Source organism: Propithecus coquereli, unplaced genomic scaffold (assembly GCF_000956105.1).
Source record: "Propithecus coquereli isolate 6110/MARCELLA unplaced genomic scaffold, Pcoq_1.0 Scaffold139, whole genome shotgun sequence".
In the NCBI taxonomy this organism is placed as follows: domain Eukaryota; kingdom Metazoa; phylum Chordata; class Mammalia; order Primates; family Indriidae; genus Propithecus; species Propithecus coquereli.
Window position 1 is genome coordinate 906034 of NW_012138191.1, and position 15429 is coordinate 921462.

Below are 15429 nucleotides of genomic sequence, written 5' to 3' on the forward strand. Positions count from 1 at the left end.
ATGTGTGTGTGTATGCACTTATACAGCTGAGTGCATACATATATATACACAGGGAGATAATATATATAATTTATATGTGGGTCTTTGTATTCTCTAGATAAATATTTAATCTTCCTCTCTATATTAAAAATAAATGAACCATAAAAAATGTCAGACAGCAAAATAACCATTGGAACCTGTTCACTCTGATTGAATTTCTGCTTAACATATATCAGCTCAACTATTTTTATTCAACAGAACAGACCCTCTGTAGTTATTTGATCATTTCAGGCCAACAACCAATGAACACCCAGCCTTTGAGTGCAAATAGTCAATTCGGATGGCACGCTGCCTGGAGGTGTGCAGCCAACTTGCTCATGCAGCCGAATGTACAATCCATATTGCTAAGTCTTGGGATGGCTTCACTGAGCAAGGATACAATTAATTTTTTTTTCCCAAAAAGAAAGCCAGCTTATTTGAATCACTAATGTATTTAATAAAACCATGTCAGCAACAAATACACTGATGCCTCTACGATAAATAAATTAGCAGACTGCAAGCCATCAGTGCTTGCAAAGCAAAGGATGAAACCATTTAAGATGCACGTTATCCTGAAGATATGGTAGTTGAGGGGCAGTTAGAAAAAAAATGCTCAAAGTCGGCTGTTCGATAGTGTTAAATGATGCTATGCATTTCTCAAACTATTTCTATTACTTTGAAATACTTTACACTAGAGCTTCAAATAAAAACATGAGCTCAATTTTCTTCAAAGAAGACATGTCCTTCATTAAATGTTCCATGGAGCCTGCAAATTGCTTGCTTTCAATTTATTATTGGAAAAAAAACAAAAATCTCACATAACATGCACTCTTCACTAGTAGACCTGCAGTAGCTTCCACATGACAAATGGAGCCTGGGCAGGGGACTCCTGCATGGAATCTTCCGAAACTCTCCCTTTGGTGTGGATTTTAGGCTAAGGGATGCTTCTCAGGAAGATGGTCTTGGGCAGTGATCTTCGTAATAAGAGGGAGTCCAATGGTGCCTGAGTGGCCATGCATTTTCTGAAGGCCTGGCAGGAACAATCACAGAGGAGTATCAAACTCTTTTCCTGGGATGTCTCCTCCCAGCTCCTCACTGGAAGGAGGCTTGTGGTTCACTTTTCCAGGGTCTGAGGACAGGGAGAGAGGGGCAGAACCGTGATTGCTGTCTTCACTGATCTTCCCTTTCATGGCTTCCTGCACGAACTCCAAAATCTCTAGGGGCAGTCTTTTGAACTTGTCTTGGTATTCTTGCTCCAGCTCTACCTGCAGCTGGGAGACATCAAGAGAGGAGAATGATTTGAGGTCGTTTAGGTTCCCATACCCACCCACGTAGGGAAACTCTTTGAAAGAGATATACACAGGAGGAGAAGATGAATAAATTAGTTTAAAATATCCACTGGGTCACCTGTAGAAAAGACATAAAATGGTTTAGTTGGACACATCATTTATCCATAGCTGAAAGTCAAGTTCAGGTTATGTATGGTACAATAGTGCCATAGACTTGGAATAAGATGAATAAATATATCCACAAACAACACACACACACACACAGAGATGGGTCTTCTGAAAATGTTTACAGAAGTCATAAACAATGATCTGAAGTTCTTGCATTTAGGGGTTGAAACTATTCATAGCTGAACATGCCAAGGCCAGCCATGAGTCTGGCTGGGGGAGCTAAGAAGCTGACTGGCTTCCTGTGCTGTGGAGGGATGGATATATGAATCGAGGACTAAAATCTTAGCCTTTCAAAGTTCTTAGGTTCCAGGGAGACCCATATGTGAGGGCCTTTTCTGGTGCCCAGAGCCACTGTTCTCTCCTGCTGCAATAGTAACAGTGTGGTGTTAGCTAAAGGAGAAAAAGGGGGTTTTGTTTGTATGCTGTGAGATCACCACAAACCTACCTCACTGTGTTGAAATGGGACAAATGCAATAGAACGCATTGGTTGGCGTGTGTCTGATTCCGGGCTCTTGTCTTTCCTAAATGCTGGCCCCCTCGAGTTACTGTATTTGTCTGGGCTGTGTAGGACTTTACTGAGTTGGTGATTGCTAGGTGGCTTAGTTTGTGTAAATATAATGGGTTGGTTTTCGTGTGCTTTGGGGGTTTTATTGAGAGAAAAATAGCCAATGCATCTGTCACAGAAGCTTTTGCGCCAGGCAAAAGGATCTGAAACATTAGTTTGGGGAGGCCCTCTTCTTGAAGTGGGGATCTTGAACCCCCACCTTTCTTTTATGTTCCCCCTCCCCTGTTTCCTATCTTTGACCAGATCTTCTATCCTAAAAACTTGTCTCCTACCCTACCCTCTTTCCCATTCTCCCCACACCCCAAAAGAAAACCTACACACCCACACACATATGCATTTAATTCTTGGGGTGTCTCCACAGCTATTAAATAATTTATGCAAAAATCCCGAAGAAGCTAGGAACCCTCCATCCCTTGGTCCCAACCTCCTAAGTCAAGACCATTTCTGGGTGGTGATTCACGCCAAACACCTGAATCACTGCTATATTCTGGATGTATCAAAGGCACTTGATCTGTAATCCTCAAGTAGAGAGAAGCAACTGGGGGCCTTCCATGTAGAAAGTGGGGGCAGGAGACCAAGAAAGGGATCATGAATGTATATCCAAGTAACTCAGGAACTTTTATACAGGTGCAAGAAACTTATGTCAAAGTGGCCAAAAGATTGTTTAATAGGAGACAGACGAATGTAACTCCACGTTTACTGCTAGAAACCAAAGCTTTGTGTGAAATCTTGAATTTATGGGGAGGGAGAGTAGGAAAGCCTGTACTTGTCTGTTTTTTTCCTGATCCCTTCCCCTGATTCCTGAACTGCAGGACACTGAGCTCCCTTGGGCTTTGGTGACCCCCATCCCGGGGTGTTTATCTGATGGTTGATTTTGCTGTATTGGGCACTTTCTTTCCCATTTTCTAATCATTTTGTAGCACATGTGCTGCCTCTTTTCCCTTCCCTTCTCCTTTCCCTGGGAAAATACAATGAATAAATAAAAACTTATTGGTATTTAATGAAAGAAAAAGAAAAAGAAAAGAAGCCAACTGGAGTAGATAGAGGCACGTGGAGTGGGCTTCATAACCTGCAGCTTGGAGCCAGAGCCCAGGAAGCCGATGCTGGGTGCATTTTTACAAAGTAAATTCACTCATGGAACCAACTCTAACTTTTATTTTGACTTCTTTTATCACCTCTTTATTTGATTCCTTTTTCATTCTCATTTTTATTTGCCTTGTAAACTGTTTTAGCTACCTTTAAAACTGTCTTTTAATGTACCTATTTTATGCCCTGGAGGATTTTCAGACTTTTTAAAGTCATGGAAAACTTACTTTAAATGAAGGTTTACATGGAGGCCCCGGTCATAAAATAGTTGTAAATGCCAGAGTTCTCCGGTAGAAGTAGGGAGAAGGTGGGAAGGGCAGGGAGAGTTGTCTGCTGGAAAGCTCTGCCGTGCTGAGCCCAACTGAAAACCCAGAATTTTAAATAAAATTCTCTCCCCTTATTGAATGGGAAGGAGGGAAGCATGATCTTTGAAATGCCTGGCCAGACTAAGTGCTTCTTACCTTTCTTATTAGCCTCGAGGCAACTTTTCTTAAGCTATGTCCTTCAAACCTGTAAGTAATTTCTTTTTGTGCTTTTCAAACTTTAAGGCAGCGGTCCCCAAACTTTTTGGCACCAGGGACCGTTTTCATGGAAGACAATTTTTCCATGGACTGGGGAGGGGTGGGGAATGGTTTTGGGATGATTCAAATGCATTATATTTATTATGTACTTTATTTCTATTATGATTACATTGTAATATATAATGAAATAATTATACAACTCACCATAGCTTGGGGACCGCTGCTTTAAGGTACGCACAAATCATCTGGAATATTGATCTCATTTCTAATTCAGGAGGTCTGGGTGGAGCCTGAGATCCTGCATTTCTCAGTAACTCAGGGGTGATTCCAAACTGCAATGAGGCTGGTCGACTTTGGCTGCTCTGATAGTCCCCTGTCTGGGTTCTACTCTGAGTTCCTGATTCTACTTTTTTGTCTGGACGCTGGCTGTTTGTCCTCCATCTGCAGCTTTCAGCGCAGCCTCTGGGGTTTGCCCAAACCCTGGGCCCTCCAGGGTGAAATCAGTCCCCAGGGCATCTTCCCCTCTGTGTCTCCTGTGACCTCCTTTTGGACAGCCTCAGCCGCTTGACAACATTCTCTTTACTTTAACTCCTTTCATTTTGTTCATTTTGTCAACACTTAGTTATGTATCCTATATTAAATAATCTCTTGTTTGTGTAATAATTCTAAAATCCCCAAAGTTTTGAAATCCAGAAGTTTTTTTTTTTTTTTTGTAAATTTGTGGCAAACGCATCAACATGAAGTGATATTGGGCCATTTATAATTTTATTTATTCCTCTTCATGTGACTATCCCTGCACTTTACTGCAGACACATTAATTTGTTTGATCATGAGAATTACCCAGGCTTCCCTGGGGTATTATGTATCACATTCCCTTTCTAAAATCAAGAAAGTTATTCTGAGAAACAACAGGCCCCAAGACATTTAGACAATGGTTTGTGGATCTTATCTGAATGACTTTTTTTTTTTTTCACATTAAAAGGTGTCTGATAAAAATGGCTTAGGCTGAGTGTTGAAAGTCAACTCTTCTCCCCAAATATAAAATGTGGGGTACTTACGAATCTGTTGTGCTAGCACACACATTCTAACCAGCCACAGAGGAAGTGCTGTGAGAGCGGCACTCAGGGCCCTTCGCATCGATATGATGGAGCACCTTGAACTCTGCCCCCAGCATCAGTGCAGGGAAATCACTGGAGCATCAAAGTCAAGAGGGCCACTTAGAAGTGGGAGCTAAACAATGTGTGCACATGGACATAGAGTGTGTAAGAACAGACATGAGAGACTCAGAAGCATGGGAGGGTGGGAGGAGGTGAGGAATGAGAAATTACCTAATGGGTACAATGCACACTATTCAGGTGATGGTTACAAGCCCAGACTTCACCACTATGCAATATATCTACATAGTGAAACTGCACTTGTACCCGCTAAATTCATACCGAAAAAAGTCAAGAGGACAATTGCCAATTCTTTCTCTGTTGTACCAACAATTTAGAAGGAAGTGGGGCTTTTACGATGTCACTCTCTTTTGCATGAGTAAAATCTTAGCTTGGTGTTCAACAGGTTCCATTTACTATCATTCAGGCTTCATCATCAATTCAACTCAATCTTAATTCAGTGATATATGCGATTAAAGTTTCATTTCTAAGGAAGGTAGGGGAAGGGAAAAGTGAGTGATCCTGTTTTGAAGAAACAGTAGATTGTTATTTTCATTTGGGTGGGACTTGAGGGCCTTCAGCTGTGGATATGTTGTTGTATCTGACCTGGCAGACAATTCGCTAGGTTAATTGTCATTGGTGGACAAGACCCTATCAAGCTTGATAAATACTGTTTCTCCCATCCAAGTACTAACCAGGACCCACCCTGCTTAGCTTCCAAGATCAGATGAGATCAGGCGCGTTCAGGGTGGTGTGGCCGTAGACCTATTTCTTTTCTTAATTATTAAAAAAGAAAAGAAAAAAATAAAATGTGAGAAAATGCCAAATACTTAAACCAACACTTTTTAACAGTTTAAATTATTTAATTCTAATAAGAACTTAAATTTTAGTAATTCAATTTTAATAATGATTTTTAATAATTTATAATCATTGACCCAATTGCAGCTGTTATAACTTTAGGAGACTCTTCTTTTTATTACGAAATAGTAGATTTTATTGCATTCTAAACTAAGTCACTGCCTCATTACTTATATTAAATGCCATATATTTCACTCTTTTAAAAAAGTCATACAATTATTAATGAATTAATTTCAAAATTGTATGTATTATTAAATTTCAAGTTAGAGCTTTTTCTTTTTCGTCTTATAAACTTAAGCACTTGATCATTGTAAGAAAATACGAACAGTATAGAGGACAATGTGAGGCTCCATTCCCACTAAGCCCCATCCATCAGTAGCCTAGAGCTGTTCTAGCCCAAGGGTTGCAAACTCGGATGTTGACAGTGGCCAGGCAAGTCATGAAAATACAAGCAGCAGGCTGTGTGCAAAACAGTAGTGGGGACTCTGGGGAGCTAGAGAGGACAGGTCCCATCTAATGGGGGTGCCAGCACCTCAGTTCTATCTGATACTTGTCAGATTCTTGTTTTTCAATAGATGTCAGAAATTCAAATCTTCATTCGTTGCTGATTTTGTATTGTTTGCAATCAATTCAAATCACATGTGAGAGCCCCACTGGGCTTGTGGAGAGTTTGTAATCTCTGTCCTAGCAGATTTAAATCGGGCTCAGACCAGAGGACTCGGTTCAACTGTGGAATTCCACTTTGGATTGCCTCTCATTTTCCCTCCCCACAATCCTGAGCTAAGATGGTTCTCCAGGGATCACTAGGGCTTCCTCTTGATTGCTCCTGCCCTCGGGTTCAGTGTCATTCTATCTAATTGCCATGTTCTGGTTCTTGTACTCAAACACGTTGAGTTCCTACTCTGTGCAACTCAAACTGTTAGGCAGAAATGGTACATGGATTGCACAAATGGCTGTAATTTTTCACCCCTCCTGGCAGCAACAGGCTTTGCAGTATGACTTTGCAGCTCATCCCAGCTCCTTGAATCTGGGGAGGCCTTGTGGTTTGTTCTGACCAGCAGAGTGTGCCAGAAGTGTTTGCGGTTCTGAGCCTAGACCTCAAAAGGCCCTGTGTGCTTCTGCTCTCACACCTGTTGGAGGCTTATTCAGTCATCATGTGAACAAGCTGAGCCTAGCTTGCTGGAGGAGGAGACACGTGGCCCAGTTACACCACCCCCCATCACTTCCATTGACTCTCAAACACGAAAGTGAAGCTGTTCTAAGGCAACCAGCCCCTAGCCGATCCACCAGCTAAACATAGGCATGAGCGAGCCTCTTGAGATCAGCTCAGCCAACCTGGTCCAGACCAGAGCAGCCTGGCTAGTTCAAAAACTTGTGAACTTAGTAAACGCTTACTGTTTTATGCTGCTGAGTTTTGTGATTGGTTGTTAGGCAGCAATATTATGGCAATAACATTGAGTACGGGGAACACAAAGGACTCTGATGAAACACTCATAGTTTAATTAATTTAATTCAGCTAGCTCCATATGTTCATTGCTGTGGCCTCAAAACACATTCTTGGAGGAAAAAAATCACTACAGGACAGATAGATTTTAAAGAGAAATCTGATTTTGTAGGCTATGCCTTGTAGGTTTTCTAGTACAACATTAGCAAACAGGAATTTGCTTGATCTAAGTTTATAAAATCTCTGTTTGGGAAATGTACAAAAAAGAGGAAAGAACATGGTTGAATTTAACTTCTAATTTTAAGATGAGCTGTTATACTCAGAAATTAATGAATAAGACCATTGTCAGGGATTTTTTTAAAAAAATTATACACCGAGTTCTCCAATTTGATTAGCCAGACTCATTTTTTAAATTTCTCAGCTAACCTGATTTTCAAAAGACATTGCCCACTCATGGCTTCTATGAACTCTGGGTGGTTAAGTAGGAAAAGTCAATACAGTTATTAATAACTTAAATGAGTTCGGTCCTGTCTATGTTGTCAAAGATTTTAGTACAGGGGATACTATTCTGCCTCTGAAATTGTTTTCATTTGTCTAAAGAATGAAAGCAGGGACTTCATCTAGTTAGGGGAAGATTTCACAGGCAAAAATGTAGGTGAAGACCAAGAAGTAAGGAAAATTATTCATGAAGGTTAGCTTACAAACAGAAAACACACAAACACACAAAACCCAGTATAACACAAATGTGGCATAAATATAAAATAAGCCAGGTTACTGAGTTATTAGCTAGAGACAATCAAAACCAATTTCCTAAGGAAACAAATTCAAACCAGAGAATAATAAGCTATAGTGGGATAACAAGAATGGATAAAACTTTTAAAAAATGTGACTGGAGAATGCACAGACAAATATTTTCAAGGCTTTCACAATTTGGAGGTCAGGTCCAACTAAGGCCATTTTGCCCAATGAAGTAAGTATATTAAAGATCTTAGTATAAAATGCAAAGCAATAAAAATCTTGGGAGAAAATCTTACTGATGGATTATATAATCATGGGGGACAGAGACTTTCATAAACAAGCCATAAAGAGAAAAACAGAGGTATATTTATCTAATGAAAATTATCTATTTCTGTGAAAAATGAGCTCAAACCAAGTAATTCATAGGGAAAGAAATACAAATATAAAATATATACCGTGTATATATGTATATAAATATATATACATATATATATGCATGCATATATGAGCCTCATTAGCAATCAAGAAAATGTAATAGCACAACACTTTTAAAAAAATTATTATGGGTACATACTAGTTGTATTAAATATATTAGTAAGGTACATATGATGTTTGATATAGGCATACAATGTGTATTAATCAAATCAGGATAATTGGGGAACCCATCACCACAAGAATGTATCATTTCTTTGTGTTAGGAACATACCAATTCTACTCTCTTATTTTACAGTATACCATAACTTATTGTTGACTATAGTCACTTTATTGTGCTATGAAATATTGTTAATTCTATTACTGTCTAACTATCTAACTATATTTTATACCCATAAACCACTGCCCTTTATCCTCACCTCCCCACTACCCTTCCTAGCCTCTGGTAACCATCATTCTACTCTCTTTCTCCATGAGATCAATTGTTTTAGTGTTTAGCTCCCACATCTGAGTGAGAACACGTGAGATCTGTTCTTTCCGTGCTTGGCTTATTTCACTTAACATAATGTTCCATCCCTATTGTTGCAAATGGCAGGATTTCTTTTTTATGGCTGAATAATATTCCATTGTGTATACGTAACACATTTTCTTTATCCATTCATCCACTGATGGATACTTAAGTTGATTCCAAATCTTGGCTTTTGTGAACCGTACTGCAATAAACATGGGAGTGCAGGTATCTTTTTGACATACTGATTTCCTTTCTTTTGTATATATAGCTAGCAGTAGGATTGCTGAGTCATATAGTAGTTCTATTTTTAGTTTTTTGAGGAATATCCATACTGTTCTCCATAGTGGTTTCACTAATGTACATTACCACCAACAGTGTATGAGGGTTCCCCTTTCTCCACATCCTCACCAGCATTAATTAGTGCCCATCTTTTTGGTAAAAGCCATTTTAACTGGGATGAGATGATATCTTGTTGAAGTTTCTATTTGCTTGATGTGATCCCATTTGTTCAATTTTGCTTTGGTTGCCTGTACTTTGGGGGTATTACTTAAGACATCATTGCCCAGACCAATATCCTGAAGTGTTTCCTCAAGGTTTTCTTTTAGTAGTTTCATAGTTTCACATCTTAGATTTAAGTTTTTAATCCATTTTGATTTGATTTCTGTACATGGTGACAGATAGGGGTCTAGGTTCATTCTTCTGCATATGGATATCCAGTTTTCCTAGCACTATTTATTGAAGAGACTGTCCTTTCCCCACTGTATGTTCTTGGCATCTTTGTCAAAGATAAGTTCACTATAGATGTGTGGATTTATTTCTGGGTTCTCTATTCTGTTCCATTGATCTATGTGTCTGTTTTTATACCAGTACCATGTAGTTTTGGTTACCACAGCTCTGTAGTATAATTTGAAGTCAGGTAATGTGATTCCTCCACTTTTGTTCATTTTGCTCAAGATGGCGTTGGCTATTCTTGGTCTTTTGTGGTTCCATATAAATTTTAGGATTATTTTTTCTATTTCTGTGAAGGATGTCATTGGTATTTTGATGGGGATTGTATTGAATCTGTAGATTGCTTTGGGTAGCATGAACATTTTAACAATATTGATTCTTCTGATCCATGAGCATGGAATATCTTTCCATTTTTTTGTGACCTCTTCAATTTCTTTCATCAATGTTTTATAGTTTTCATTATAGAGATCTTTCACTTCTTTGGTTAAACTTATTCCTAGGTATTTTACTTTATTTCTAGCTATTGTAAATGGGATTACTTTCTTTGTTTCTTTTTCAGATTGTTTGCTATTGGCATATAGAAATGCTACTGATTTTTGTATGTTGACTGTATCCTGCAACTTTACTGAATTTGTTTATCAGTTGTAATAGGTTATTTTGAGGCATTTTTAGGTTTCTCTAGGTATAAGATCATATCATCTGCAAGCAAGGACAATTTGACTTCTTCTTTTCTGATGTATATGCCCTTTATTTCTTTCTCTTGTCTGATTGCTCTAGCTGGAACTTCCAGTATTATGTTGAATAATAGTGGTGAAAGTGGGCATCCTTGTCTTGTTCCAGATCTTAAAGGAGAGGCATTCAGTTTTTCCCCATTCAGTATGATACTAGCTATGGGTCTGTCACACATGGCTTTTATCATGTTGAGGTATGTTCTTTCTATACCCAGCATTTTGAGAGTTTTTATCATGAAGAGGTGTTGAATTTTGTTAAATGCTTTTTCAGCATCAGTTGAAATTATCATATGGATTTTGTCCTTCATTCTGTTGATATGATGTGTCACATTGGTGGATTTGCATATGTTGAATATCCTTGTATCCCTGGGATGAATCCACTTGATCATGATGAATAATCTTTTTAATGTGTTGTTGAATTTGATTTGCTAGTATTTTGTTGAGGATTTTTGCATCTATATTCATCAGAGATATTGGCCTATAGTTTTCTTTTTTGCGCACAACACCTTTTCAAGGAACATTATATTGGTAAAAAAATTCCTTTAAAGATGCAATAATATATGGTGAGAAACTGACACTTTCAAACATTGGGCAATTATCTGACAGTATCTACAAGAAGAAAATATGGAAGCTTTTGACCCAGCAACTCCACTTTTGAGAATCTGGCCTACAGAAATAAAAGCACCAACAAATAAGAATCGATGCAGTAGGGTATTCACTTCAGCATTATTTGTACAGGCAAAACAAACAAACAAAATAAAACAAAACAAAAGCAACCTGTGAAAACAACCTTAATTTCAAGTTTCTGTCACATATACTTTATCTTTTATTTATCTCTATATTTTTGCTGAATCATTTGAAAATGTTGCAGACATCATGACATTTCACCCATAAATATTGTAGCACATATCTCCTAAAAATAAGGATAGTTTCCTACATGATGGCAGTGTCTATATCATTTTAAGGAAATTAATAATAATTCCTTAATGTTATCTAACACCATCCTTGTTCAAATTTTCCTAATATTACCCCTCCCAAATCTCTTGTAGCTTATTTTTTTTTTTTTTTACCAGAATTCAAAGTTCATGTATTCAAGTTGGTTGTTACGTCTTTCTCATTTTTCCCTTGAATTATTTATTGCTTTAAAATTTTTTATAACTTGAATTTGTTGAAGAGTCTTGTCCTATTTTCTTTTAGATGCCCACATTTTGAACTTCTCTGATTATTTGCTTGTGTTGTCATTTAAGTTGGTCCTTGAAACCTTGCATTTCCTGTAAATAGAGGCCAAGTCTCTAGGCTTGATTAGATGGAGGTTAAACGTTTGTTTTTGCAAGAATGTTTCAATAGGTATTCCATTATAGCTCATATTGCAAAGTATCAGTGGATGCATAGTAACAACTTGTCCCATTATCAGTGATGCTCTTCGATCACCTGGATAAAAGTGGTAAACACCAGACCTCAATTTGTCAAGGCATATTTTTCTCCTTGTAATTGGCAATTATTCTGTGGGGTCAAAATCTAGATCCACGTAAAATTTCCTTAATTCCCTTTCATGTAATTGATTATTCTTGGCTGTCTCATTGGAGGTAAATGGGAATTTTCTAATTCTTTTTTATTTTTCTGGTGTTCTTCTACAGAAGAAGAAGGAAGCACCTGCCTTCATTTATGGAGATGATCTAGAGTTCCTCTTAAAAAGGAAGGGTTACTGTTTCATTATTTTCCTTTAATTATACATTTTCTGAGTGAAGAATTGGGATAATTATCATTTTGAAAGACAGCAAATGAGTTCTCTTTTTCTTTCTTTCTCTCTGTGAAAATAACTACACAATATCTTTTTAAATTTATTCCTTGGATTGAGGTTAGTTGCAATTATTACTCTTTTTGATGCTCAAATTATCCCATGTTTGACCAGTGGGAGCACTTTCAGGCCAGCTCCTGGGTCCTTTTGATATAACCTCATTGGTTTGTGAGCATTTCTTTGCTTTTCTAGGTACAACAAAATTTCCCAAACACTCTTGTATTTTCCCTGCACCTGAAATCAGACAGCCACTTCCTCATGGATCTCCAGTTCCTTGGAGAAGACATTCATAAACCAAACTTTGGATCCTAAGAGTGCTCATTGCTGGTTTCTCTTCAGATTGTATAAATCTTTCACCTTTTACTAAGAGTGCTCATTGCTACTAGAATATCATTGCTTCTAGGTCATCTCAGCGGCCAGTTAGGAAACACACTGTGAAAAATTCTCGTACAAATTGATATTTCAAATTTAAATGTAATATTACACAGTTATTTTCTTTGATTTTATATTTGTATATATTTTCTTGTACAACAAAAAAAGTTTGTTTTCTGATAACATTAGCGTATTTACTTATTTGCTTTACATTAGAATATACAGAAATATTAAATAGTTTCAGTAATATGACCAAGCAATAAAATAATCAAGTGAAGCTTAAGACTTTTTTGAGGTTCTTTTTATTCATAGAATATATCCCACTAAAGGCATACAGTTATATTACTCTGCTAAAATTGACTTGACATAATTATATTCTTTGCATGGTTATGTTACTTTTGATATACACTTAGGGTCATTTTGTTTCAGTTTCATTTCTCCTTAGACAGTTTAGATTACTTTTTTTCTTCTCCAGGAGCATCTATTGTGCATACATACGTATATTTTTATTGTAAATTAACAATTTAAAATTGTGTATATTTATGGAGTACAAAGTGATAATTATGATTCATAATATAATGTGGAATAATTAAATCAAGCTAAATAACATATCCATTTCCTCACATACTTATCAGTTTTTGTGATGATAACATTCTAAATTTACTCTCAGAAATTTTGAGATGTATAATACAGGCTGTGTATAGTTAAAATTCAATTTCTTGCAGTCTTTTATTTATTTGATTTATTTATTTTTCTTTACCTGCTCCCTGACCCCCCAGCCCCTTGCAGTCTTTTAACCCTTTTAAAATATATCTGCTGGCCTTTGGGATGTAGGCATGATAATATGATACTATAATTATCTTGCTCAAAATATTGTGAAATTTACTGCTACAGATTAGGGAAAATAGTGAAACTACCAAACAAGCAGCGAAACAACAAAAACATCAATAAAACTTAAGCATTTCTGTAAAATAAATCATAATGCTCCCACTTAAAGAAATATGATACGGCCAAACAAATATAAACTAATAAATGGCTTTGAAAATAGGGAGAAATAATTTTGTTATTGTGGTAAATGAAAAAAACCTATCTATAGTTGTATATATACTGTGATTATAACTATGAGAATATTTTTTAAAAATGTAAAACTACTTTGAGAGCAAACACTAAGATATAAATGGTGTTTGGATTATGAGTATTTTTATTTTTTCTATTTTTTGTTTTTATGGTGATGTGATTATTTTATTTTTAGCATGAAAATAGCATTCTAAAATAAAATCATAATCTAATATATTTTTAAATGCAAAAAAGAAAAATACAGAACTCTGAATGTGGGATACAGTGACCAGGAAAATTTTATGAAAAATTACTGCAGGGACTATAGTATTTTAACCTCAACATCATCATCAATTAGCTGAGGATATTAAAAACAATGGATAAAGCAAAAAAATAAATAAATAAATTCATAACATGGGTGATTTCACAGCCTGAACAACCTTGCAAGGCCTCATCTTATTTTTAGAATAATCTCATGAATTTTACTCAAAATAGAAGTAATAGGATCATATAAAAATTACAGAGTAAGGTCAGTCAAGTTACCTAAGGATTGTTGGAAACTGGCATCTAGGCAAATGGGACTACATTATATATGCTAACCATTTCAGTTTTTGTTTGTTTGTTTGTTTTCCTTAAGTTTCCTTAGAATAAATTGCAATGGCACTTTGTGTCAGCATGGCTGACTGAGTGACAAATTCCTTTTCTATTCCAAACACAGGAAAATGCTGAATAAAACATACACATTTATTCCACTCTAGAGCTGAGTTTGAATATAAGAAAAGGAAATCCCTGAGTTATAGAAATAACAAAGGAACTCAAAGTTAAAAGTCTCATGGGGTAGCCGAGTAGTTCTCCATCTTGGGGGGCTGGAGCTTTAACATTCTTAGAGGATGGGAGAGAAGGCCTGGGAATTGAGTGTTGGAGTGCTGAAACTGAAGTCTCTGTATGAAGCTAGGGGACTCCACTCTTGAAATGGGAACTAGGAAAACTCAGTCTATAATCTTGGGGATGAGTCAAGGCCAGCGCCATGAGTGAGAATAGTTGCCAAACTCACATTATTCTTGTGACTTGAGTACCCAGTCCCCACAAATTAAAGCACAAACTCTTCAAAAATTGATAAGACCAATTGAGTTCCAAAAGAGGCACAGGAAATTCAGACTGTTTGAATTCCTCCATAACCCAGGGCAGGAGTGACACCTATAGACAAACAATTCCCAGTAAACACGAACCCGAGTTCAAAGTTACAAACCACTCAAGAAAAATGCAGCATTTGTTCATCCTTGTTATTCAAGGTTGCCATTGGCAACTGAAATACAAAGAAAAGGAGGAAAATGGTGATCAGTGTATTTCTAGGTCACTGTGGAAAATACCCCAGACCTAAACAGAAATAAATTGGATAGTTCATGCCATTGTGGAAGAATATAGTCAATTCGCAATAGGTATAAATTCCTGTTGCTTTTTATCAGGTGCTGCAGTACAGTGCATGCCTACATTTTTGGCAGATTTTCCTAAATAATTATATTTACTTGAAAATAATATTAAAATTAATTTTTATCTTGTGAACAAATACCAATTAGCAATAGGACCTCTTGATAAGGGTTAAGAAGGCAGCCACAAATTAAACTGTTGCCATAGATCAACACAAAGTGGATAATTCATTTAGGAATAGATACAATTCTTTCTCCACACAGGGTCTAGAATGCCTGCATTTTCCTCAATATGTCCTTGGGCAACTTATTTAATCTTTTTGGATTTCAATGGTCTCATATATAAAATAGAGATAATAATACCAATTTCCCCAGGTATTAAAGGATTTAAAAGAGACCATGCATGTTAAATGCTTAGGATATTGTGATTGCTTATTAATTAACACTGTATGATCTTATTTCTAAAGAGAGAGAAAAAAAGACTTGCATTGCAGCCAAAAACATCTGGAACCCTGTCCATTAACTGGTCCTA

General features: G+C 36.8%; 1 protein-coding gene across 1 annotated transcript in view; it reads right to left on the bottom strand.

Annotated features, from left to right (window-relative positions):
* Positions 1 to 429: 429 nt before the first annotated feature.
* PLCB1 (phospholipase C, beta 1 (phosphoinositide-specific)) overlaps positions 430 to 15429 on the bottom strand; it is a 756841-nt gene continuing 741841 nt past the window's right edge. Inside the window, 1 exon segment of the mRNA XM_012639238.1 lies at positions 430 to 1289. Coding sequence (XP_012494692.1) covers positions 1062 to 1289 — 228 coding nt within the window. The 3' untranslated portion in view covers positions 430 to 1061.